This window comes from Chlorocebus sabaeus, chromosome 14 (assembly GCF_047675955.1).
Source record: "Chlorocebus sabaeus isolate Y175 chromosome 14, mChlSab1.0.hap1, whole genome shotgun sequence".
In the NCBI taxonomy this organism is placed as follows: domain Eukaryota; kingdom Metazoa; phylum Chordata; class Mammalia; order Primates; family Cercopithecidae; genus Chlorocebus; species Chlorocebus sabaeus.
Window position 1 is genome coordinate 3,431,773 of NC_132917.1, and position 26,326 is coordinate 3,458,098.

Genomic DNA, 26,326 nt, shown 5'->3' on the forward strand with positions numbered 1-26,326 from the left:
AAAGGATACCATAAAGAAAAAGTAAAAAGACCACCTACAGAATGGGAGAAATTATTTGCAAATCCTGTATCTGACAAGAGACTGACATCCAGAATCTATAAAGAGCTCTGACAGCTGCTAAAGAAAACACAACGCATGGCACTAGCATGCAGACGGCGAAGAGACTGGACTCAGCTCCGACTTCACGGAGGACAGGCGGGAACTGACAACCAGGGACCAGCATCAGGGTCAGGGTCAGTGGGTGGAAAATTACCCAGAGGAAGCATCAAGAAGGGGTTTCTGGCCAAGCAGACTTGATAGGATCATCGCTGACAGCTGGCCAGAGTGGTAGGATCTCCAGGTGTTAAGGCACCAAGGGCAGGGATTTTTCTTAAACTGACTTAGCAGGATTCTTCTCACACTGGATTCTACAAGGACAGAGAAGGAAGCCAAGGTCGAGCTTGTCTAGTAGAGGAGGCTTCTGCGCGGATGCAGCCTAATTTATGCATTGACAGCCTGCCTGGTTCCCAGCAGGCCCTGAGCTTCTGCAGAGAGAGCAGGTGAGGGGGGGTCAGAGGAAAGGAGAGGACCCCTGGGGCCGGCTCTGCTGTGCTCACGACGGCGGGTGGGGAAGAGGAGCTGGTGAAGGAGAACTGAAGAAAAACATGGAAGAGAAGCTAGGGTATTCTGAAACAGATCACATCTTTTATTGGTGTATGTACATTAGCCTGAGGGGATTTGCCCAGTTGGAATGCAACAGTTTTTCTGATAGGCTTTAAAATATAAGAATGTTTTATAACATAAAAATTTAGACTAAACAAGTTTTCTGTGTTGGTTTTGGGTAGGATTTTTCTGGTGGTTTTGTTTGTTTGTTTGTTTTTGAGACAGGGTCTCGCTGTGTCACCCACACTAGAGTGCAGAGGCGCAAATGCAGCTCACTGCAGCCTTGACCTCCTGGGCTCAAGCAGTCCTCCCACCTCAGCCTCCCGAGTAGCTGGGACTACAGGAATGCACCACCACACCCAGCTAAGTTGTTTGTAGAGATGGGGTCTTGCCATGTTGCCCAGGCTGGTCTCAAACTCCTGGCCTCAAGCAGTCCTCCTGCCTCTGCCTCCCAAATTGCTGGGATTATAGGCATGAGCCACTGGGCCCAGCTGAAATGAGTTTTCTGTATCAATTTCAGACCTGTGTTTCCGTGACTGAAGTTGATCAGTGGTAAATATGAAAAGAACTGGCGTTTCTGGCTGACTACGGATTTAATGTCATCTAGCAACCTGTGTGGCTGTTAACATAGCCGTGCTGTTTTTGGATGGTTTAAAATCATCTGATGCCCACACCACAGAGAAAATCGTTCCTGCCTTCCTCTCCACTCAACAGCTCACAGCCACGGACTGCAGGACACTCCGCCTTGAGAAAGCTTTAAAATGGCCATTGCCCGTCTGTAACGGCTTCCGTGCCACCAAGGTGGTGAGGAATCCCAAACCTGCGACAGAGAAGCAGGTGAAAGAGCTGAGAATGGGAGCTCTCTTCACCATCCAGAGGGCTGCCAGGTGGAGAACAGAGTGGTCGAGATGGGATCCACTGGGTTGGGAGACAGTGGCCTCTCCTGCCCTGGCAGAGTCCCAAGGGTCCAGCAGCTCTGCAGGGCACTCCCTCCATGCAGTAGTTCTGGGGCCCAGGTTGCCCTCTCCTGTGGCCCCATCGTCTGGAACCTGTGCCCTCCAGGTTGCTGCTGGAGGGGAGGGCCCCACCCAAGGCCAGATGCAGATCCACGGCACCCCCAGCCCTCAGTGCCTGTGTGAGTCGGGGCTCTCTAGAAGGACAGGACTCATAGGATAGATGAATCTATGAAGGGGAGTTTATTAGGAGAATTGCCTCCCAATCACAAGGTGAGGTCCCACAATAGCTTGTCTGCAAGCTGACGGGCAAGGAAGCCAGCCCGAGTCCGAAAACCTCAAAAGTAGGGAAGCCAACAGCTCAGCCTTCAGTCTGTGGCTAAAGGCCTGAGACCGCCTGGCAAATCACTGGTGTAAGTCCAAGAGTCCAAAAGCTGAAGAATTTCAAGTCTGATGTTCGAGAGCAGGAAGCCTCCAGCACAGGAGGAAGATGAGGCTGGAAGACTCGGCAAGTCTGCTCTTTCCGACTTCTGCCTGCTTTATTCTGGCTGCGCTGCGCTGGCAGCCGATGAGATGGTGCCCACCCAAACTGAGGGTGGGTCTGCCTCTCCCAGTCCAGTGACTCAGATGTTCACCTCCTTTGGCAACACCCTCACAGACACACCCAGGAACAACACTTTGCATCCTTCAATCCATTCAAGTTGACACTCAGTATTAACCATCACAGCGCCCAGGGAGGGGGAGTCGGACCCAGTGCACAGTTCTAGTTTCTGCCACAGGAACACTAACGATGTGTTGCTCCTAAACTCAGAACCAATAGGTTGGAGCTCCAGGGGTGGCATTTCCCCGGGTTTTTGCATTTGTGATTGATGTTGGTGTCTGGTTTGTGTGTGCACAGGTGACATCGCAAAAGGATATGGTGGCATAGAGGTTAGAAGCTGTCTTTCTCCCTCTCTGGAAACTTTTGAGTAATATGGAATGATCTGTTCCGTGAAGGTTTGAGTATTCACCTAAGAATTGCCTTTGCTGAGCACATGAGGTGTGCTGTGTGCTTTTCATAATTTATTATTAGTCTGCCTTGGTGTGTGCCTGAGGATTTTTCTGTGTTTCTGGGAACAGGTTTTTTAATTTAGAGTTTTCTAGAAAGCCACCTGCTTTGTCCCTGTTTCTCATGGCTTTGCACGGAGTAAAAGACAGTGCTCTTACCACTTCAGTTTCCTTTCTCTGCCTGTAGCTTTTTCTACTTTTACATTTCTGTTTATGCTTTTCTTTTTCTGGATTAGTTTATATACTTACTATTTTTTGTTTTTTGTTTGTGAGACAGGGTCTTGCTCTGTCTGCCAGGCTGGAGTGCAGTGGCACCATTAGGAGTCACTGTGGAACTCCTGGGCTCGAGAGAGCCACTTGTCTTAGCCTCTCATGTAGTTGGGGACCACAGGTGCTTATGGCCACACCTGGCTCATTTTTTTTTTTTTAAATAGAGATAAGGTCTCACTTTGTTGCCCAGTCTGGTCTTGAACTCCTGAAATTAAGCGATCCTCCCACCTTGGCCTCCCAAAGGACTGGGATTACAGGTGTAAGCCATCATGCCCAGCCACGGTATTTTCTTTTTAATAGTGTCCTTTACTGATTTGTTTTCTACATATTCTGGAATACTTTTAATTGCCTTTTTATGTTTAATTTTTTCAGTTGCTCCTAACTTTTAGAAATCGGTAGAATTTTATATCCTAATACCATGTTAATAATTCTGAAAATGTCAACTTACTTTCTAATCATCAGGAAGATCAGTGGGTAGCAAAGAATTTCCCAAGATTTCTCTGTTATCTTCCTCTAAGACATTGTTTCAGTAAAGTCCCATGCTAGCCTCAGGAGGCCTTGCGGTGCGGAGATCAGCACATGGTCTGGGCTTTGGGCAGGCCTGGGTGTTGACCCCACACTGTTCTGTGGTAGCTGTGTGACCTCAGAAAATTGTCTCGTCTTTCCAAGCCTTACTTTTTCATCTAGAAGCGAAGCTAGTGACAGCGTCTGCATCACAGGCTGTGGCGAGGTTCAGGCAGCTGTGTTTGAAGCACTTGCCGCAGCACACGTTAATCTTGGTCAGTCTTGATTATGAGCTGTAATCATCTTCAGATCAGTATCACAGCGGTCCTGTTAAACAGGACATTACTTAATGCAGGAGACGCAGGCATTCGAGCCGAGGGCCGTATCATGGAGCCCATGCTGCCTTTGGTTTCTTTTTAGTCAGCAAGTGGGAAGTCCATAGTAGTGGGCTTCAAACCGCTTCGGACTGTGCAGACGAAGGGCAGCGATGGACAAACGCCGTTCCATGTGTGGTGTGTGTGCACGCCTGTTTTCTTTGTGTTTCATTCTGTTTTTCTTCCTCCTCGTGTGGTGTTTCTTTTGTGGGGTAACAGCAACAGTTGTGAAGGCCTTGAGATGTTATCCGATGTGCAAGCTGTAGAGTTGGCTGCCATTTTCACGGATGCTGGTGAAAAAGTGTAAGAGTCTTAGGTTAGAGACGAAGGACATTTATTACACAGCAACAGCAGCACAGCCAGGGTTGCATTCTTTCGGCCAGACACGGGGCCCTGATTCCTCAGGGTCTTCACCCAGGGCCTCGTGATGCCTGCAGTGGGCTGTGTGGCTGCAGAGGAATCCTGAACTTAGAACACCCAGATCCTTGCTCCTGGGAGGTGAGCCTGCCTGCCCTTCGCCGCAGAGGGCCGCGGTTTAGTTTACAAGGCTGTCCTGTAAACAGCGTCCTTGTGTAAATGCTTTGAACAAAGCCCTGTCGGTGTCTGTGCTTGGAAGACATGCAGACACATGACAGCCATGGAGAACCACCTCCCCACCAGTCATTTGGGAAGTTAGCAGGCTTGTTTTCGTGCTGGACGGATGCTGGCGTGGGAAGTCTAAGAGTTAACTAGGCTGCTCAGCGATGATAGCGCTGGGTCCTCCAGCCCTCCTCACGGAGGTGCGCCGCGCACATTCAGCTTGTTTCTCCTCGGGACAGGACAGCATTCTGTGAAGTTTCTGCTGCTGCCATGAGCAGAGCTCGCTGTCGCAGAGCCCGACTCCTGCAGGCTGCGCCCCGGACACAAGGCAACTCTGTCTTTTCCCTCGTGAGCGTGGCTTGGGCCATAATAGGACTTTTCTTTAATTTTTATCTATTTCTTATTGTAAGCCTCAGATCATGTATTCCCTTCCTGATGCTTCTGGAGGTGAAGGAAAACCCGCGTCTGCCTTTGTAAAGCCAGGCTGTGGCCTCAGGAGTCAGGGCTGGGGCTCAGCCTTCCACCCCCCGGGCCTCCTCAACCGCCAGCCTGCTGCGTCGGCTGCATTTGATTCGGGCAGGCGGCGGGTTTCCTGACATGTGCGACAAGAGTAGGTTTGAGTTTGGGTTTCGTTTGGCTTGTTTTTTACAGCAGAATTCTATATTATTGGTCAAAATATTACTTTGAAATTTGCAAATGTGGTGGCACCTGCCATTTTACTAGCCACAAGTAACTCATAAGTTGGCTTGGGACCTGCTCATATTATACCAATATTTTAAGTATTTTATGTTTCATCTTACTAGTTGTTCATTTTATTTTACGTGATGCTCTGCTAGCATTCCAAAAGGTACAAATGACTAAACTAATAAGACTTTTAAATAAGGCATGTATATTAGCAACGTAGTTTCTGACATACAGAACATTAACATTCCACTGTATCTTAAATGTCTTTTGCCTTTTTATAAAAAAATGATTACTAAATGTTTACTGAAGTTTTCCTCTGCCTGACATGTAACTGTCTTCATATTGTAACATGTATTAGGGAACTAAATGTACGAGTATCGACTTAATATTTCTTTTGTCAACTAAACTGACTACATTTTGTCAAAGCAGATTGGAGACATAAAAACAGCTGAAAAGTATTTTCAAGATGTTGAGAAAGTAACACAGAAATTAGATGGACTACAGGGTAAAATCATGGTCTTAATGAACAGGTAAATATTTTAAAACTAAATACATATTTTCTCAAAATTCCCAGAGGCGTTTAAGCCCCACTTACTGAGTGGGAAAGCTCCCTGGAGAAAGCGCTTCTTTCTGTGCCGCCTCTTGCCCTGTCTCTCTCAGAACTGAGACCCAAGAAGTACACGGGTGTTTTCTGGAATTGCAGTGATGTTCTTTTAGTCACAGAAGCTGATTTTTAAGGAGACGTTTCCCCCTTGTTTTTCAGAGTAGCGCTTGTATTGCCCCCGTTTTCAGCATAGTGTGTGTAAAGGTCACCATTGCTGGCACAGCAGCCGTTCTGGATCCTGTGCTCTGGTGTTCTGTGGTGGAACGCACGGCATTGTGTGAGTGCACATTTGTGAGGAGGAAACGTGCCTCAAAGCCTGCACCCAGGATCAGAAAGCATAAATGAAGCAGGTGTCCGTTTTTAGCAGGAAGTCATTTAGGTGAAGTTACTCTATTCTCAACTAATAAAACCCAGAGTGGCTTGGCCAGGTGCAGTGGCTCACGCCTGTAATCCCAGCACTTTGGGAGGCCGAGGCGGGTGGATCACTTGAGGTCAGGAGTTCAAGACCAGCCTGGCCAACACGGTGAAACCCTGTCTCTACTAAAAATACAAAAAAATTAGCTAGGCATGGTGGTGGGCACCTGTAATCCCAGCTACTTGGGAGACTGAGGCAGGAGACTCACTTTAACCTGGGAAGCGGAGGTTGTAATGACCCGAGATCGCGCCACTGCACTCCAGCCTAGGCAACAAGAGCGAAACTCCATCTAAAAAATAAAAAAAGTAAAACTAGAGTGGCTTTAATTTGTGAGCCTGAATGCAAAATGCAGCTCACTGCCTGTGCCTGGAGATCGGGAACCCCAGGCCACGCAGGGTCACACACTGGGTCTGTGTGGTGTCCAAAGCCCCTGTGGGTTTTTTTTTTTTTTTTTTTTTTTTTTTTTTGAGACGGAGTCTTGCTCTGTAGCCCGGGCTGGAGTGCAGTGGCCAGATCTCAGCTCACTGCAAGCTCCGCCTCCCGGGTTTACGCCATTCTCCTGCCTCAGCCTCCGGAGTAGCTGGGACTACAGGCGTCCGCCACCTCGCCCGGCTAGTTTTTTGTATTTTTAGTAGAGACGGGGTTTCACCGTGTTAGCCAGGATGGTCTCGATCTCCTGACCTCGTGATCCGCCCGTCTCGGCCTCCCAAAGTGCTGGGATTACAGGCTTGAGCCACCGCGCCCGGCCGCCCCTGTGGGTTTTGTTGGGGGACAGCAGCGCCTGGGGTTTCCCCACTGCCTGCCACCGTTGCTTGTGTTACAGAGCGTTCCTTCACCTCGGGCAGAACAACTTTGCAGAAGCCCACAGGTTCTTCACAGAGATCTTAAGGATGGATCCAACAAATGCAGTGGTAAGATCCCCCAGCCGCAGGATCCTCCGCCCTCTGCACTAGAAACGTGCACCCACACGCATCTCAGCGGGGGCCTGCACTCTCTCTCTCCAGTCCACTGGCGCCAGGCAGCGGCCGTGGCCCTTGGGGGAAGTGACCCAACGGGGCCATCTAGGCTTTGCCTGGCAGCTCTGCGTCACCCCCCAGACCCCCAACACAGGGCCCAGCACGCAGCCTGGCGCGGGCGGGCGTCTGTCCTGGTTGCATGGGCCGACCCTGTGCGTGTGCTCCTCCCTAGGCCAACAACAACGCTGCCGTGTGTCTGCTCTACCTGGGCAAGCTCAAGGACTCCCTGCGGCAGCTGGAGGCCATGGTCCAGCAGGACCCCAGGCACTACCTGCACGAGAGCGTGCTCTTCAACCTGACCACCATGTACGAGCTGGAGTCCTCGCGGAGCATGCAGAAGAAACAGGCCCTGCTAGAGGCTGTCGCCGGCAAGGAGGGGGACAGCTTTAACACGCAGTGCCTCAAGCTGGCCTAGCTGCCTCCAGCATACTATGTCAGAATGACCCGGGTCTTTGAAACTGTGTCCATGAAGCTAATGTATTAATGTGACACGGACTCAATAAAACTGCTGCTTCACTGGTGTCTGGCTGCGTGTCTTCCTGGTTCCAAGCCATGGCCCAGCCCTAGACTGCCACACAGTCCCTGCAGCTCGGCCCCTGTTCATGAACGCAAGGGGCATGAACACAGCTCGTAGACACAGGAAATCTGGAGTCAGCCTCAGGGCCTTTGTTCTGGAGGCCATCCTGCTTTGCTCATTCCTTCTGGACATCCTCAGAGAAAAGCTGGGAGGTAGAGACCCTCTCGCCATGCACCTACACGTGCAGGGGGATTTGCAACAGGGAAGACACCCCCCAGATTGCCGCTCATGCTCCTCTCGCCCTCCCCACACCCCCAGAACTAAGTGCATCGGTCTTACCCATCCGAGTCTCCTCCGGCCTGATTCCAGCCAGACACCCCTGCCAGCCTGGTGGTGGAGGAGAGGCCATCGCCATTTCTCCCAGAGTTTATACGTCCAGGTGGAGCGTGAGCTGAGTGGAACAGGAACCACAACGCATAATCAAGCAAAGGAAGAGCACGTAAAATGCAGGCGGGCAGGGGCTGGGGCAGTTTTGAAGCCAGACACGTGGTTTTCACATGTTCTTACGGGCCTGAAAGGCCTTTTGCCTTCACGTTCACAGTTATTCCTGCTTTTGAAGAACAAAGTACCTGAAAATTTCTTCACATTATGAAAGAACTCTGACAAGGGTTCTCTAAACATCTAGCTTTGTGGATAGTTTTAATTATAATTCATTTTAAAGACTGTGATATAAACATCTATACAAAGCGAAGCCATATTTCTGTTAATTTTTGTAATGGAGTAGAAACGTAGAAACACAGCATCTACCAGACAGTCTTAGGCATTAAAAGAAAAAAGAGGTGAGACAGCCAAAAGGACAGCTGGACACCAAGGCGGTTTCAAAATCTTTCTCCTCAACAAGAAAAATAAAACTATTGTTAAGCCCAGAAAGCTGAAGATGTAATTAGAAGCCGCTCACCTTGAGGGTCTTCCTTCAAATCTGACTTCAGGGATGTGATGCACGGCTCTTCCTCCGCTCAAACCTGGCACCTCACTGCAGGCATCTTGCGGGGTTTGCCAGTGGATTATGGAGCCTGTCCTTTCTAGGCCTGTGGCTCAGAGCTGTCCCCAGCCAGTTGTGCATAAAAGCAGACAACAGTGCCCAGGCTCCAACTAGATATGAGCCCAGCAAATTAGAAACAGAGATCAAGGTTCCCTGGTAAGCTGGTAAGCCTAAACCCACCCTCCCTTCTGAACCGCACTCCCAGCCATTGCTGCTGGCATGAGGCCAGGCCCGGTGACAGCATCACTGCCTCAGTTCTTGCCTGATTTTTTTTTTTTTTTTTTTTTTTTTTTTTTTGAGACAGGGTCTTACTCTGTCATCCAGGCTGAAGTGCAGTGGTGCAAACATGGTTCACTGCAGCCTCAACCTCCTGCGATCAAATGATTCCCCCACCACCCCCAGCCTCCTGAATAGCTAGGACCACAAGTGTGCTCCACCATGCCCAGATTGTTTTAATTTTATAAAGATGGGGATCTCATCATGTTGCCAGGCCAGTCTCTAACTCCTGGCCTGAAGTGATCCTCCCACCTCGGCCTCCCAAAGTGCTGGGGTTACAGGTGTGAGCCATGGTGTCCTGCTCATTTTTTTTTCCTACTGCCTATATGATTGCAGAATTTTTTGTTTTGTTTTGCTAGAGGAGGAAAACGATGCTCTGAGTGTCTATAATGTCTGGGACAATTGTAACTTACCTAGTTTACACTCAGCTTTTCTTTATGTTAAACATAAATTACACATCCCTGAAATCTTTTCTAGAGCCAAGTAGAGTGGATAGTTAACCATCAGAAAGCTTATTTTCTAACTGGAAAATGGGAACGTCGCTGAGTTGATGATGGGCTCACTACTGTGGAAATGCCCACTCTGGAATGCAGTGGAGAATGAAAAAGTCAGTAACCCTGATGGCCATGGTTACTGAACGGCCAAGGTGTGCCCGGTGGCAAAGGTGAATTTCCTCCCTGAATGATCCATCCAGCTGAATCTTGGAGTCATTCCGCGTTTGCCACGAGGGCAGTGTTAGATCAGTGGTCCTCAAAGTGGGGTCTCCAAAGCAGCAGTGCCAGGGTCTCCTGGGAACTTGTCAGAAATGCACATCCTTAACCCCACCCTCTGATCACAGAGGAGTCAGAACTGCTGGGGCCGGGCCGGCCAACAGTGTCGTCTGCACAGCCCTCCAGGGGCTCCTGGTGCTCATGCAGGTGTGAGGATGCATGTCAGACGCCTGAGGCCACAGACAAAATTCCGATTGCGCAGCAGGCATTGGAGTCCGTGGGCATCGCTGTCCTGCCTTACACTGCCAGCCTCTTCTGCCTCCCCTTGAGGATCGTGCCCCCACCTGTTGTCTCTGCCTGGACCCCTCCTGGCATGCACCTTCCCAGTCCCTATTCACTGTCACCCCCTGAAGCCTGCCTTCAACCCCAGGAATGCACAGCCCCGTCCATACTCCCCTTACCTCTCGCCCTGGACCCACACAGGCTCCGTGGCGCCTGCTCCTGGCACAGCCCCGTAGTTGCAGCGCTCAGGCTGGAGCTGCCGCCATGAGGTCTTCAAACGCCCAGTTCCAGCGTTCTTGGGAAGCTTCCCGTGCCATCCTGTCACACGTTGCACCCAGCACCGAGGGCAAGGCCCAACAGAGCAGAGCTGCAGGGGTTCAGCTGTGTCACAACAGTTCTTGAGACGCCCACCCGTGTGTCCTCTCTAATCCTGCTCCACAGGCACAGGCCCGGAGATAGCCGCTGCGTTCCCGTGGCTTCAGACACATATGTGCAGACGTGACGCCAAGAACGCCGGCTTTGCCACCAAGGACAGAAGACAGTCTGCCCCACCCGGGGTCGTCTGCAGATCCTGCTCTGACCAGGGTCCGGGCCCTGATTCCGGGGATGCGACAGGACCCAGAATGTCCTGCCTTGTGAGGCATGTGGGACCGGGGAGTCGGGCCCCAGGGCTCCCAGCCCCGGCTGTGGAGAGAGGGTGGCTGTGCTGCTGGTCAGGGGCACTGTGTGGGCAGACAGCGTGCCAGTGGCCACAGGATGTCCTGATAGCAGAGGCACTAAACACTCCAGCAGCGCCTCAGCCCCGAGCTGTGGTTCCATCCCTTGCAGGTGGGGAGGCCCAGTAACAGCCAGACTCCATCAGTTCCGAGGCAGGGACTAGAGATGGATTTAGTTCAACTTAAAAAGAAATACAAGAATGGACCTTTTCTGCCGTCCTGAGGGTGTGGACAGGTTGTGTGGGTGCTCCGACGGTGGGATCCAGACCCCCTCATCTCCTGCGTTGGAGTTGCCACCGGGCCTCACCCCCAGCCACATCCTGAGCCTCTTACAGGCGGCCCCGAGGTCCTCTCACCTTTCCTCTCCAGTGCTTGGTGCATTTTCAAACTCAGTAGCTTTCTTTTGAATGAATAAGCAAGAATAAACCCAGTGCTTTGCTGAGCTCCTCTCCCCAGGCAGGGAACTAGAGCAAAACCACGCTGGATGGGGTCCCAAACGCCCTAAGAAGGCTGAGCACCTGCCACTCCCCAGCATGTGTACCGAGGAGGGGACAGGGGGCCCTTCACGCTCCAGCATGAGCACCTAGGGATGGAGGGAGGACCTGTCACTCTCCAGCACGCACACTGAGTGGAAGGAGAGCCCGTCGCTCTCAAGCAGAAGCACCGAGGATTGGAGGGAGGGCCTGTCACTCTCCAGCAGGAGCAAGAGGAGTGCGGGGGCGGGGGCGTCACTCTCCAGAACCTGCACCAAGGAATGGAGGCAGGGCCCTTGCTCTCCAGCAGAAGCAACAATGATTGGAAGGAGGGCCTGTCGCCCTCCAGCAGGTGCACCCAGGAGTGGAGGGAGGGCCCCTCGCTCTCCAGCATGAGCACCCAGGAGTGGAGGGAGGGCCCCTCGCTCTCCAGCATGAGCACCCAGAGATGGAGGAAGGGCTAGCCATTTGTCAGACTCTGCGTGTGAAAAGCTGTGATTTCATTTCTTACCAGTTATTACTGTCACCATCACTCAGGATGAAACTGGCTTCACCCGCTTAGGAGCGACGCTGCCTTCTCCCTGTCCTCCTCCTGGACTGTTGAGGAGAACGCCGGACTGATCCGTTCCACACCCTGGCATCCCTTGCATAAATGCTATCTCAGCATGTTCTAGAACAGAGTACTGTTTAACAACGTTCTGGGGGTAACCAAGTTTATAACTTGCAGACTCAATGGCCGTTAAACATGGGGCACGCCTGCCTGAGTTGGAGCCGCCCTCAGAGCCGCGCAGAGCCTGCGACACCCAGCCATGACTTCCGCCCACCGGGTCGGGTCCCTCCGCTCCTCTAAATCCTTCCAGTTCTTCTTGGACCACTTAAACGCCACCGTCTCCACAAAGTCCTGTGGGGTCACCCTCACAGGAAGTGACAAACCGCGTTCTAAACCCCTCTCCCCACCCAGCAAGCCCCCAGCCCCGGAGCTAGGATTTCCTTTCTAGAACACGTGTTCTGTGAAGGGCCAGAGTCAATATCTGAGGCCTCCTGGGCCACATGCTGTCCCTGTTGCATATCCTTTTTTTGTCTGGTTTGATAAACCGCTTAAGCTGGCAGAACAACAGAACCCGCACATTCTCCACGCAGCCCAGCACCCTTGACCATGCAGGGCTGTGCCTTCTGCCGGCTCTGGAGGCCCCAGGGCTGGCATGGGCCTCCAGTCCTGAGCCCCCCATGTGCATTGCACTCACACAGGGAACGCCCCCGGGATCTGCTGCGAGACCCCCAAGGACCAGCTTCTGCAGTCCTGGAAGGGCTCTTCTGACCCCCAAGTCCGCCATCTTCTGATGGTGTCAGGTGGGCACAGTCACTGGCTGAGCGACCAAGGGTCACTGAGATTACTAGGCGGGCGCTGCACCCAACTGAAATGAACTCACGTGGTCCTCCTAGCAGCAGATGCTCGGCCGCGCACCTTACAGGAAAGGAACCATCGCCAAAACACGCTGAGCAACATCCCGAGGGTCACAGGGACAGTGCAGAGCCAGGACCAGCCCGGCCCATGGTACCCCAGCCACGAGGACCAGGAAGAGTCCTGCCCACAGCTCAGTGTCTACACTGCAATGCCATCCGGGCTGTGAGCCGCTGCAGAGCACGGGGAGCGTGGCAGGTCCTACCTGAGACGTGCTGCTGCAGAGACTTCATGAAACACTTCTAAAAGAATAAAAGATCTCATTAATCATTTTATAGTGAGTACCTGTTAAAATGATAGTAATTTTGGATACAGTCGATTAAATAAAACATATTATTAAAATTAAGATGACCTTTGAACGTTTTTAACGTGGCTACTAGAAAACTAAGTTATACGTATGTGGCGCCATTTGTGGCTCCCATTCTGTTTCTATTGGAAGGTGCCAAAGAAACCAACACATAAAAGCCCCTGCAGAGGAACTGCTGCTTTGCCAATGGTCACTGGATGGGTTTCTGCCCAGTGGGTTCCTGGCGACCAGGGCTGCTCTCTAAGGGCTGAGGCTGCCACGGGCTAGGCAGATGCCAGCCCTGTAACCCTCACTCTCCAGAGGGCGTGGGGCATGGGACAGAATGTTCCAGAAGGCATGGGGCATGATGGGACGGGATGTTCCAGAGGGCGCAGGGCATGATGGGACGGGATGTTCCGGAGGGCGCAGGGCATGACAGGACGGGATGTTCCAGAGGGCCTGGGGCATGATGGGACGGGATGTTCTGGAGGGCGTGGTCATGGGGCATGATGGGACGGGATGTTCTAGAGGGTGCAGGGCATGATGGGATGGGATGTTCTGGAGGGCGTGGGGCATGATGGGATGGGATGTTTACTCTGCTCCATGGATGGCCTTGCAGTGTTGAGTATAAGTCAGCACTGAAAGCAGTTTTCCCTGGAACATAGAATTCTAGTTGATGTGGATCCAGAACCACAGAGGCTCCCACAACTGCTGTACTGAGGGCTGACTACTGAAGACCACAGAGCTCTCTTCCCTGCAGGCTGAACCCCACTGACTTCCCAAAGACCACAGAGCGTCTCTCCCCTGCAGGCTGAATCCCACTGACTTCCCGAAGACCACAGAGCGTCTCTCCCCTGCAGGCCGAACCCCACTGACTTCCCGAAGACCACAGAGCGTCTCTCCCCTGCAGGCTGAACCCCACAGCTTCCTGTGGCACTTGCATGTGTGTCTTTTTCTTTTTCCCCCAAATAATTTTCGGGTTTTATTCTTTTCCTTTGACATAGAAGAACACAATTACCAAGAAAAAGAAAAGGAAGGCGAGGGTGACTGCGCGCCTCCCCCATCTCCACCCCCATTGCCACACGGTGTTTCACTTAACGGCTCATTTCAACTCCGGGAGGGTTTACAGGTGAGAATGTGAACATGAGAAAGGTCAGGTAACTTTTCCAAGGACTCACAGTTTAAAGTGGGAGGGAGGGAGGGATTCCATTCCAAATCTAACACGGAGGCTCATGGTGGTGCCACGGATCTGTGTTGCCTTTTCACACACTGCATATTGCTTTGCACTGGCGAGCTGAATCTGGAGGCAAGGCCAGACCCACCAATGGGCTGCCATGGACGGGCTCTGGGCCACACGCTTACACATACAACACACACATGCACTCACACATGGAGGACTGCGCTCACCTGCAGCTAGGTCCTTTCCGCCTCGAGGTTTACCTTTATTGGACCTGGGACCTGATTACAGTCTGTTCCCGCGTTACCCACCCTTGTCCGTGGGAGAAGCGCCATCTCCAGGACCGTGTTAGGCGTTATCCTGCCAGCGCAGCCAGCCAGGCTCTCCAGCCTCACTCCCTCCACCCCAGGGCCCCGAGGCTCTGCCCACCGAGATGATCCCCCACGACCTCCACCCTGGCTGCTTCTGGCCGCCCTGACACCCACTCCTCAAATGCCCACAGTGAGCCTGGGGTCCTGCTGCCTGTGGAGTGGGCCTGGTGCGTCTCCCTAGAGCCCCCGGCTGGCTCGGCCTTTGTCTCAGCCTCCACCTGCTGCCCTGTGTCAGGGAACCCCGCCAGTTCCCTGGGCGTGCTGAGCTGGAGAGTCAGCGAACAGCACCCCTGACCCCTCAGCCACAGCTCCAGGAAACTCACCCAACCCAGGGCTGCTGAAATTCGCATCCGATGGGTGGAGTTTTTCTCTACACCCAGGGCCCCTCACACCTGTCAGGAGGAAGAGCTGCCCTGGCACCATGGGTAGACCGCAGGGAGACCCCGGGCTGTGAGAAGGCCCCAGGCTGTGGGAAGGCCCCAGGCTGTGGGGAGACCCCAGGCTGTGGGGAGACCCCAGGCTGTGGGGAGACCCCGGGCTGTGGGGAGACCCAGGATATGGGGAGACCCCAGGCTGTGGGGATACCCAGGATATGGGGAGACCCCGGGCTGTGGGGAGACCCAGGATATGGGAACCCCAGGATATGAGAAGGTCCCAGGCTGCAGGGAGACCCCAGGATGTGGGGAGACCCCAGGATGTGGGAAGACCCCAGACTATGAGAAGGCCCTAAGGCTGTGGGGAGACCCCAGGATATGGGGAGACCTCAGGATGTGGGGAGACCCCAGGATATGGGGAGACCCTGGGCTGTGAGAAGGCCCCAGGCTGTGGGAAGATACCAGGCTGTAGGAAGACCCCAGGCTATGGGGAGAAGCCAGACTGCAGGAACACCCCAGGATATGGGGAGAGGCCTGGCTGTGGGGAGACCCTGGGCTATGGGGAGAGGCCAGGCTGTGGGGAAACCCCCAGATGGGGATAGAGGCCAAGCTGCGAATGGGAAACAGTGCGTCTGTTTCCTGAGGCTGCCATAAGACACAAGTATGAGACCACAGAACTGATTCCCTCCCCGTTTTGGTGGCTGCTGACGGTGGCCACTCCTAGAGAGGCTCCTTCCTCTCCTCTTCCAGCCCCTGGGGGCTCCCGGTGCCCTTGGCTTGTGGCCACATCACTGCAGTCTCTCCTCTGGTCACACAGCCTCCTCTGTGTGCCAGATCTCTTGGGGAGCCACTGAAGATGGTATTTGGGGCCCACGGGAATCCAGAATAATCTTCTCATCTCAAGATCCTTAAGCTAATTACATCTGCAAAAGCCCTTTTTCCACAACAGGTCATGTGAACAGGTTCCAGGGCTTAGGATGGGGACGTGACCTTGGGAATGATCGGTGGCCGACCACAAACGCCCACTGAGTGGCTTCCTGGGGCTGCTGTAACAAGGTGTCCAAACAGAGCAGCTTAAAATAGAACTGCATCTTCTCACAGCTCAGGGGCCGGAAGGCTGAGTGAGCTGCGGGGGGTGGGCTGCATTCTCTGGAGGGGCTGCAGTGGTGTCTGTCCCAGGCCTCTCCATGGCGACCATGGCAGTCCTCGGTGCTCCTGGCTTCGGCCGCGTGGCCCCAGTCTCTGCCCCTGTGTTCATGTGGCCGCCTCCTGCGTCTCTGTCTTCTATTCCTGCAGAGACACCAGTCTTTGGATCTGGTGCCCACCCTAGGCCAGGATGATCCCATCTCCAACCCCTATTTAATCACATCTGCAAAGACCATTTCCAAAAAGGTCACATTCCCAGGTTCCGAGCAGACATGAGCTTTTAGTGGACGGTACTCAAGCCCCTCCACCTCACAGACAGGCTCTGGTGGACTCCTCACCTCAACCCTGCTCTGAGGGTACATGACATCCCCCTTTACAGACAAGGAAACTGAGGCACAGCTTGAAGAACCTGCCCACAGCCACACAGCTACTGGAGCAGCAGAACTGGGGTGATTCCATCTGAGCCTTCATCCATGCCGACACCTCCAAGCCCAAGGCATCTACAGAGGGCTCCTCCCTGGTCTGCTCCACACCCCAAGCTCACAGGGACGTCTCTCTGCGGAGGTGGAGCGGGCGATGCCGCCCTGGGGCCTCGGTCCTGGTATCTCTGGGGCCGGCTTCGATGTCATGATGGGTGGCCGCTGGCCCGAAGTCCTGCTCAGCAGCAGCAGCAGGACAGGCCTCTGGAGAGCGTGCCTCTGTCTCCGGCCCTGCCAGTGACGTCCTTGTGTCCTTGGGGACCCCCCCACCCACATTCTTCTGCAGAGGCAATCAATAAAGCCGGGGCACCAAGGCGGCTTCAGGAGTGATTAGCGATGGAGCAGGCTGGAAAATACACGGACGCTAGGGCAGATCATATTGATTTCATTGACTTGCCCTTTGCCAGGCTGTTGTAGAACTCAGATGAAATCCTATTTGGATTTTAGAATGGGTGGGGTTTTTTGAACAGTTGGTGCAAAATAAACACAAGCATTTTTAACATGGACAATGAAAGACATTAAACTATAATAAAGGCAGGGAGGCTAAGACATTAAACTATAATAATAAAGGCAGGCAGGCACGTCCCGGGGAGAGTGGCTTCCATCGAAAAGCAAGCTCCACCCCAGAACTGTCATGACCAGCGCTGCTCACGCCAGGGACAGACCGTGATGGGAGCATAGCCTTCTGCCCTGCAGCCCCCACCCAGCCCAGCTCCCCCAGCCCCACTGGCCTGGGGGCTGTCTTCATGCCTGGATGCCTCTAGTGCCCTGCCCCCGCCGCATTTAAGAGAACGTGTTGAAAAATAATCACTTCCCAAGGCAGAAAACAGAGAGCAGAACACGGAACGATTCAGAAGAGCCGCCTGCTCAGGGGCGCCCCAGATGTTCTCTGCAAACTGGCACGGCCTGACTGCAGGCCTCAGCCCTGTGCCCTGGCCCCACCTGAGCAATTCCTCTGCCCTCTTCAGGGCGCAGCCAGGTGGTCACAGCAAGTCTGGTCAGGACTAGGGACAATGAGCCTGCAGTGACATCCTGCCTCAGCCATCCACCCGATGGTCATGACTGTCCTGACCCCTCTCTCTGAGCAGCTGTCCCTGCCCGGAGTCCCCATACCCCTCACCCAGCCGTAAGGGCTGCTGCACCCTCTGCTCTCCTTACCGGACTGCAGCATCCTAAGGAACCGACCAGCCACTTACACATCTTGGCACTCGGGACAAAACCAGCTCTCCCGGGGGGGCTTGTGGGACCGAGTTTCACTGAGACATGGTGAATAGAAGAACTTCACGCATCATAGCAGGCAGAGCACTCCAGGAGCCCGTGACCCAACCCACAGGTCATCTTACCAGTGCTAGGGACTCACTGCAGCAGTGAGGTGGGTGAGGCCCAGAAGTCCTTCCTGGTCACTTGCGATGGGGTGAAGATACTTGTAAACCCCAGAGAGACAGGGTTATCTAACAGAGTAATAACGCCAGGGCTGGCTTCTTTCCCCTCAGAATGAAGTTCGAGCCTTCTCTGTCCCGTAAGTGCACAAATGTCCACCGTGCTAACTTGACAAGCTCCATTTTTACTTTGGGCAAGCAGGATTTGCGGCGTAGGAGAAATGACCTGGACGTGAGCCAGCAGCAGCCTGGGCACAAGAAGCCCTTTGGCCGACGGCCATGCCTGCGCTGCACGATCCTGTCCCTGTCAGAGCCGCTGACCCGGGTCTAGTCCCACAGAACCTCTCCTGGAGCCTTGGGAACCAGGGCTGGCAGCTGAAGTCACTCCTTGCATAGCGGAATGAGAAGTAAGGCTTTAAGACGTCAACACTGTGTCTACACGTGTCCCACCGTGAGCAGACGTCCTGCTGGCAGTAGAGACAAAGCCATCTGCAGAAAGCGGCAGAGCAGGGACCAAGGGTGGCCGCACCTCAGGAGCCCCCAGGGCAGGAGCCCCCGGCACAGGCTCCTTCACATTGGGCTTCTGTCACTTGCAACAGAAAGAGCCCCAACTAAGACAACAGAAGAGATCGTGTCGCAACATTTTGAAGCACAGAGTCGGAATCCTGGGAAGACGGGAACGGCAATCCAGGGCAAAGCTCTAGATGGATGCGGAGCCAGAGCCCTCCCTCAGGGCTCCTCCCAGGGCCTCCCCCCGGGGCTCCCTGCCTCTGCAGGTTGCCTGGGACAAGAGGTCTTCCTTCCTAGTCCCTCTAACCTGCCCACTGAGTGCACCCCATAAGCCTGGTGCCCCGGGCACCATGCAAGAGGGGAGAGCAGGCCAGCAGCCTCTGCCCGGTGGGTCTGCATGGCCTGGGGAGTGGGGACAGAATGCACCCCCTGCTACGATCCCACCTGCCTGCCTCCATCCTTCCCCATCCATTCCAAGGCCAGGCATTGCCTGACTAGGACAGCTCTACTCCTATTTCTCAGACGTCTGTTCCATTAGTTTGTCTTTCTCAAGATGTCTGATCCACCGTCAGCACTTTCTTGAGTGGAGGTCAGCACTATGGTTAGGGAGTCACACTTAGACACCAGTTACTATGCTGTGTAACACTGCTCTGAAACTTATGCCTTACAACAGGAACATATATTCTCACCTGTGGTCTCTGGGTTAGCTGGGCAGTGCTGGGGCTCTCCTGAGGTTGCCCTCAAGGTGTCGGCTAGGGCTGCATCATCTGAAGGCTCAACTGGGGCTGGAGGACCTGCTTCCACACACCTTCAGCCAGCAGCATTGCTGGCAGAGGCCTCAGACCTCCCCAGAGAGCTGCGCAAGTGTCCTGCAGATGTGGCAGCCAGCGTCTCCAGAGTGCAGCATCCAAGAGCAAGCAGGAAACCACATGCCAACAGAGGCCACCCACGGCCACCCCAGTCACTTCCTACTCATTAAAAACAAGTGAGCACGAGAGACCATGCTGAAGGGGAGGATAAACTGAGGGATATCGTCAGAAACTTGTGGATGTATTTTTAAAAACAATACACTTAATTTTTTAAAAAATTGTTGTGATTTCACTGGATTTGGGGCACTGGGGAGATTGACCCAAATCTTCTCCGCCAACCAGATTCCTATCATGTGCTGATCTGAACGTTTAGTTTTCAGAAAGGAGAGAGAAACTCCCTTCCAAGTTCTTCAGGAAATTAATCCTAATATTCATCAGATGCTTTTAAGGAACACCAGAAAAAACTCCAGGTCTGCCCTGAGGATAGCTCTGAACCCCTTGTGTGGTTTAACACAAACAGAACTTCCCGTTGCACTGCTGACAGGTACCACGTGGGGAAGAGCTTATTGGGGTCAGCAAAGCTGGGGAAGCAAAGCTAAGCACGGCCCTGAGGCCTCCAGCTGCTCCTGGCACCACGGCTCTCCCCAGGAGGGATTCAGACTCCCAACCCATAACAGAACCCTTTAATGCATCATTTCACAGACTACCTTTCCTCAGAGCATGTATTGTAGATACCAGCCTGGAGCGTCAGTTGGGAGTTGATCATCCAAAGACCCTTAGAGGGGCAAAAATCCCCACCTGTCACTCAGCTCCAAGGGTCAGAGACCCCCCAGGTTGCAAGAAGCTGGTGGACGGACAGGGCGGCGGTGCTGGTGGACGGACCGTCCACCAGCACCGCCGCCCTGTCCGTCCACCAGCTCCACCACCCCGTCCGTCCACCAGCACCACCGCCCTGTCCGTCTACCAGCTCCACCGCCCCATCCGTCCACCAGCTCCCCCGCCCTGTCCGTCCACCAGCACATGGCCCAGTGTCCAGCACACAGGAGGCAAGCATTTCTCAGATATGGGATGCATGGCACATCCCCACGTCATCTTTATCAGAGAATGAGGGAGAAAAGAAACCACCAAAGAGTCTCCTGAAGGTGTTGCTGGAAAGAGTCCCGCTCTCTGGCCGTGCACCTGCAGGCCGCTGGCCTCAGCACAGCCACATTCCTAGACTTCTCCCATGCGGATGACAACAGGTGCTCCGTCCGTGGCCCATGAAGTGCTCGCAGGCTGCAGATCTTCCCTTGAGATTCAGAAAGTACCTGCTGCTCAGGCCCTGTAACACCTGTCATGCCTCTCGGGCTCAAGTTATCCTCCCACCTCAGCACCACAGTAGCTGGGACCACAGGTGCCTACCATGACGCTCAGCTGATTTTTGTATTTTTAGTAGAGATGGGGTTTCACCATGTTGGCCAGGCTGGTCTCAAACTCGTGACCTCAAGTGATCCTCCCACCTCTGCCTCCTGAAATGCTGGGATTACAGGCGTGAGCCACCACGCCCATCCTTTTTGTAATAAACTTTTCACTGCATAAATCATAAAACAATTACAGGTCTCCAGAAACTGCTGCTTGATACACTTTCCAACAGTAAACAGCTTTCGGAAAAATGGCTGTTTTCAGATCACATCTAAATGTCGCATTCTCAGTCTGTGTGACTAGAACCAGATTCCAGTCATCCACCCGCCCACCTGGGGTACCGCACACCAGGCTCTGGAAAGGCGCAAGAAGCCGGCACGCTGCGAAGTTACTCACAGCTCCTGGGGTCGCCCTCCCACCCCATGCCCATCCGGATGAGATGTTTTCATGCGTTGCATAACTCACAGCCACCCAGTAACACGATCGACCAACAGAGGCCTCACTCTCGGGAAACTGAGGAGCCCGGCTGAGGCAGGGGAGCCCATCTTAGTTGTCAGAGTTGCATCATGAGAACGAAATGTCTGAAGCTGCCAACTTCACCACATAACTAGGGAAAACACGTCCAACAACAGAACCAGACGATCTCCTCGTGAACACACAGCAAAACGTCTGCAGTGGTCACCTCACACGCCCCTCCTTGGCGGACAGACAGGGAAAGAAAGGTCATGGAGCCTGGCCGGGCACAGTGGCTCAAGCCTGTAATCCCAGCACTTTGGGAGGCCGAGACGGGCGGATCACGAGGTCAGGAGATCGAGACCATCCTGGCTAACATGGTGAAACCCCGTCTCTACTAAAGAATACAAAAAAACTAGCCGGGCGAGGTGGCGGCGCCTGTAGTCCCAGCTACTCGGGAGGCTGAGGCAGGAGAATGGCGGGAACCCAGGAGGTGGAGCTTGCAGTGAGCTGAGATCCGGCCACTGCACTCCAGCCTGGGCGACAGAGTGAGACTCTGTCTCAAAAAAAAAAAAAAAAAAAAAAGAAAGAAAGAAAGGTCATGGAGCCCACAGTGGCTCGTTTACATCCCACAGTTCATAACCACCAACCTCTACAGGCTCTCTGGAGAGCTCGCAGAAGCACACGCACACACGCAGGCACACAGGTCCACACGCAGGCACACAAGCCCAACCACACGCATGATGATGTGAGCGCAGAAACGAGACCCCCTCCGTCTTGGATTGGGTTTAATCTGCACATCAGCACATCAGCAGCGGCTTTGTGCAGTCAGGTGCCCACTGCAGCCCGGTTTGCCTTTCTACTGTTCATCTTAATTTAAGGAGGTAAAGAATGAAGTCCACTCTCCACAGGATAACTACTTCTAAGGAAGCTGGAAAGCTGTCTGGCTTGACATAAATTTAAGAACAAATATTTCCTCCAAAGTCTTGGGTGAAACACAGCAGCTTGGGCAGTGTGGACATCCGGCGTCCTGAGCTTGTGCTGGGCTGGAAGGAGAGTGGGGGATTCTGTAAGCCAGGTCACAGTGGGGTGGGCGGGAGAGAGGGGTGGCATCCACAGTGAGAGACAGCCAGGGGAGGCCCCTAGGAAGAATCTGCCCATCACAGTGGATGCAAGCCATGACTGGACGTGAGGCTTAATGCGAGCTCTGTGTACAAACAAAGCCACCAGCTCATTCTGTAGGACCAATATTAAACATGCTTATATTTTAAAATACAATTTTGATGCAAGAATTGAATTTAGTAGCTATATTTTTCTAATCAAAAATTAGAATACGTGGTCTACTTATACGGCCAGAGGATAGAATGTCAGAAATGGGGACTGCAGGACATAAACCGAACTACACAGTCACTGTGAGCCTAGCTCCTCCCTGCTTCCACCTAGTTCCAGTCTGATGAGGAGTCTGTCTTCATCCTTCCCTTCTGTAACAGGTCAATTTAGGCTTTTTTAAAATGAAGAGTTCAGGGTCATGAGCTGACAGTGGAGGCCTCTTGTTCATCATTTTTAATCAGCTCACACACAGAGCCCATCACTGGCGCCCTGGCTAATAGTGGAGGCCTCTTCGTCATCATTTTTAATCAGCTCACACACAGAGCCCATCACTGGTGCCCTGGCTAATAGTGGAGGCCTCTTCGTCGTCATTTTTAATCAGCTCACACACAGAGCCCATCACTGGTGCCCTGGCTAATAGTGGAGGCCTCTTCGTCGTCATTTTTAATCAGCTCACACACAGAGCCCATCACTGGCGCCCTGGCTAATAGTGGAGGCCTCTTCGCCGTCATTTTTAATCAGCTCACACACAGAGCCCATCACTGGCGCCCTGGCTAAGGAGGGGCATCTGCTGACAGCCGCTGCTCAGAGGCCAGCAGAGCCTCTCACTGGACTCCCCAGTCTTCCTTCTTCACTTGAATGGTAAGGATTGCAAATTTAAGGTAAAATCTTAAGCCCCCCAACTAACTGAATGGACCCCGTTGGCCAAGGAGACCCCAGAAAAACCTTAAAAAATGAGTTCCCAGGCACGATGGGATGGGACGTCAGACACGCCTCACACCCCTCCCTTCTGGGGTTTAGACACCACCGGCCAGCATTGATGTTAAAAGAGAGACGGCGAGACCACAGAACAGACTGTGGCAATAAGACACAAATCACACACAGGACCCGAGGCTCAGCCAGGCTAGAGTGAAGTCTCACACCCTACACTTAAATAAGAAACCGTCCTCGCCACCACAAGGGTTTTCTTCTCCAGCAGCTAAACCAGCGACGGCCTCGAGATGAGCAAGATGGAAACAATTTGTAGTTTACCCCCACCCGATGCTGGCTAACTGGCCCCGTTCCACCAGCCGTAACTACAGCTTTGATGGAAAAAGAGACTGATTTCAGTAACTTCCTCTGGACAAGAATAAGCCCATGGATGGGCTCTGGCCGGCTGACAGAGGCTGAGCGCTGGGAGCCTTCATGTCCCTGTTTCAACTTTAGAAGCGCAGAGCCTGCCTGGGACGCATTTAGATGTTAAGTCTCCTCTCTAAGGTGAACGTGAGCTGTATGTTACGTGGATGTTTGTTCAATACACATGCGTCAGGACCACTTTTATGAATATTCACAGCTCCTCCTGTAACCTGTTGAATATATATGATCCTCCAACCCGTTCAGCATAAAGCTCCTGCCCCAACCCCTTCTCCTCCAAGGTGCCTGTCTCTGGTCTCTGCGCGAGACGGTGCTTCCCAGCCTGCGGGATGCCGCCTTCCAGACTGTAACTCTTTACAAGAAATAATGTCTTTAGGCCGGGCATGGTGGCTCATGCCTGAAATCCCAGCACTTTGGGAGGCCAAGGCTGACGGATCACCTGAGGTCAAGAGTCCAAGACCAGCCTGGCAACATGGTGAAACCCCATCTCTACTAAAAATACAAAAAAAATTAGCTGGGCATGGTGGTACGTGCCTATAATCCCAGCTGCTCGGGAGGCTGAGACAGGAGAATTGCTTGAACCCAGGAGGCAGAGGTTGCAGTGAGCCAAGATCATGCCCCTGTGCTCCAGCCTGGGTGACAAGAGCAAAACTCCATCTCCAAAAAAAAAAAGAAAAGAAAAAGAAACAATGTCTCGTTTTCTAAATTTATAGATCATGTCATCTTTTAGTTAACAAGATGAAGAAATGGATGGCAAGAAGAGAAATAAAACATCAGAAACAAGATGATCCTATTCACTTTTTGGAAGTGAGGACAAAAACCAAACAGGGAAATGAACCACCACAGGAATGACGAAGCCTTTCACAGCTACTCCAAGTCGGGAAAGTATCCTGGGGCTGGGTCTTCACTGGGATAAGATGTTGAATCTGGAGCAAGACAGAACAAGGCTGGACATTTCCTGGATGATCCACCTACTCCTTAGAAACAAGGGCGAAGCCCCCCAACCTGGGCGGGCCTCTCATGGGGTTGCCTGCGTCGTCTGCGGTGCAGTATCTACCTTAAGTAGGAGGACAGCAAGGAAAAATCGAAGTGTCTTGAAAATGCCGACACATTAACCAGCTTGAAGCCATACCCAAGTGCAGTAATTCATACCGATTTATTAATATCCCCGTCATAAACCCCATGGCAATACATACAACTGTGCCTATAAAAAGAGGGCACATTTGAAAAATAACATATGTCCAGGAGTCTCTTACTCAGCAAGCAGGCAGAGCCCGCTCTAAAGTGACGAACTTGGACACAGTGAAAACCAACAGCTGTCCCGGTTGGGAAACTAACAGTTGGGATCCTTGGAAAAAACACCTGATTTAGAATCTAATGAATGTGTTTATAAAGGATCTATCTTTTTTTTTTTTTTTTTTTTTTTTTGAGATGGAGTCTCACTCTGTCGCCCAGGCTGGAGTGCAGTGGCCGGATCTCAGCTCACTGCAAGCTCCGCCTTCTGAGTTCAAGCAATTCTCCCGCCTCAGCCTCCCTAGTAGCTGGGATTACAGGCACTCGCCACCATGCCCAGCTAATTTTTGTATGTTTGTAGAGACGGGGTTTCACCATGTTGGCCAGTCTTGAACTCCTGACCTCAGGTGATCCACCCACCTCAGCCTCCCAAAGTGTTGGGATTACAGGCATGAACCACCGTGCCCAGCCAAGGATCCGTCTTCTCTAACATTCGGCTTACAGAGAGACCCCCACTACTTTCTTCAGGAAGAACAGCCTTTGACCTCCCTAGGTTTTCTCCCTGCCTAGAGTGCTGTTTCTTACTACAGTCCATTTCCGTTTGCTTAGTGTTTTTCAACCCTCGAGCTCTCCTCAAACCATTCCAGTGTTTAAGATACTAACAAGCGGCTGCCCTGACCCAGGAGACAGTGTAAGTGTAGGGATCAGGGAACAGAAGCAGGAGCGCAAGACGCCAGACACAAACGTGAACATGCTCAGGATTCTATATGCATCAAATTCTAGAAAAGCCAAAACCCACCCACACGGGTTGCTTAGGATGGGGTGGGCGGGACTAAGAAGGGGCAGGAGAACATTTTTTGAGTGATGAAAATGTCCTGGGTTGTTCTGCCTGTGGTTATGTTGCATTTGTCAAAATTTAAAAACACTTAAAATGAGTGCATTTTATTGTATGTAAATTATACCTCAATAAAAACGAAAGAGGTGAGCAATATCCTGGGAAAAGAAAATGTGATTTCGCCTTAAGTGCTTTAGCAGAATTCTATTATAATTCTATTATACCCCTCAGCTCTTACTCTTTTTATTTTTTTGAGACAGAGCCTCGCTCTGTCGCCCAGGCTGGAGCGCAGGGAGCACGATCACAGCTCCACAGCCTTGACCTCCCAGGCCCTAAGAATCCTCCCACCTTAGCCTCATGAGTAGCTGAGATTACAGGCATGAGCCACTGCACCCAGTAACTTACTCTTGCCTGTAAAAACACAGCTCTGAAGTGAAGAAATCCGAGACGCCACATCAAGGAGGCCAAGGAGGCGAAACTGGAGTCTGCAGGAAGCCAGCGCCGCACGAGGAGTTTCAAACGCTAAGGATCCTGACAGGGAAAAGTTATATGAAGCAAGAAAGGCAATTTAAAGTGATATTTTATCATATGAATGTTTCATTCTTAAAAATGAACAAGCTGTATTTATAATGCCCATTTAGAAATGAATCCATTAAAAAAATCAGTAGATCAGCACTTATTTTAATTACTGAAATAGAGTCATACTTGCAGAAGCAAGCCCTGGGGTATGTATGTTATCATCACACCACCTGTGGATACTTTAATCCTAAAATTGAGACAGAGTTTACTTAAACATTTAAGGCTTGAGTTTCCTCCGTCCAATGTGGAGGTGATTAAAAAATTA

The 26,326-nt window shown here is 52.4% G+C and overlaps 1 protein-coding gene and 1 long non-coding RNA gene across 3 annotated transcripts in view; one reads left to right on the forward strand and one right to left on the reverse strand.

Annotated features, from left to right (window-relative positions):
• The window catches only part of TRAPPC12 (trafficking protein particle complex subunit 12), a 105,547-nt gene extending 97,943 nt beyond the window's left edge, over positions 1 to 7,604 (forward strand). For both annotated transcript variants that reach the window (XM_007971610.3, XM_007971612.3), the window contains exons 10-12: positions 5,483 to 5,583; positions 6,896 to 6,983; positions 7,261 to 7,604. In XM_007971610.3, the coding sequence (XP_007969801.3) occupies positions 5,483 to 5,583; positions 6,896 to 6,983; positions 7,261 to 7,503 (432 nt within the window). In that variant the 3' untranslated portion in view covers positions 7,504 to 7,604. The remainder of the gene's footprint in view (positions 1 to 5,482; positions 5,584 to 6,895; positions 6,984 to 7,260) is intronic.
• Positions 3,845 to 10,203, reverse strand: LOC103220922 (uncharacterized). The gene is made up of 4 exons (XR_012095176.1): positions 10,095 to 10,203; positions 8,564 to 8,757; positions 7,945 to 8,056; positions 3,845 to 4,080 (listed from the first exon to the last, which is right to left on the reverse strand). It is a non-coding gene; the product is annotated as an uncharacterized lncRNA (long non-coding RNA).
• Between the last annotated feature and the right edge of the window lie 16,123 nt (positions 10,204 to 26,326).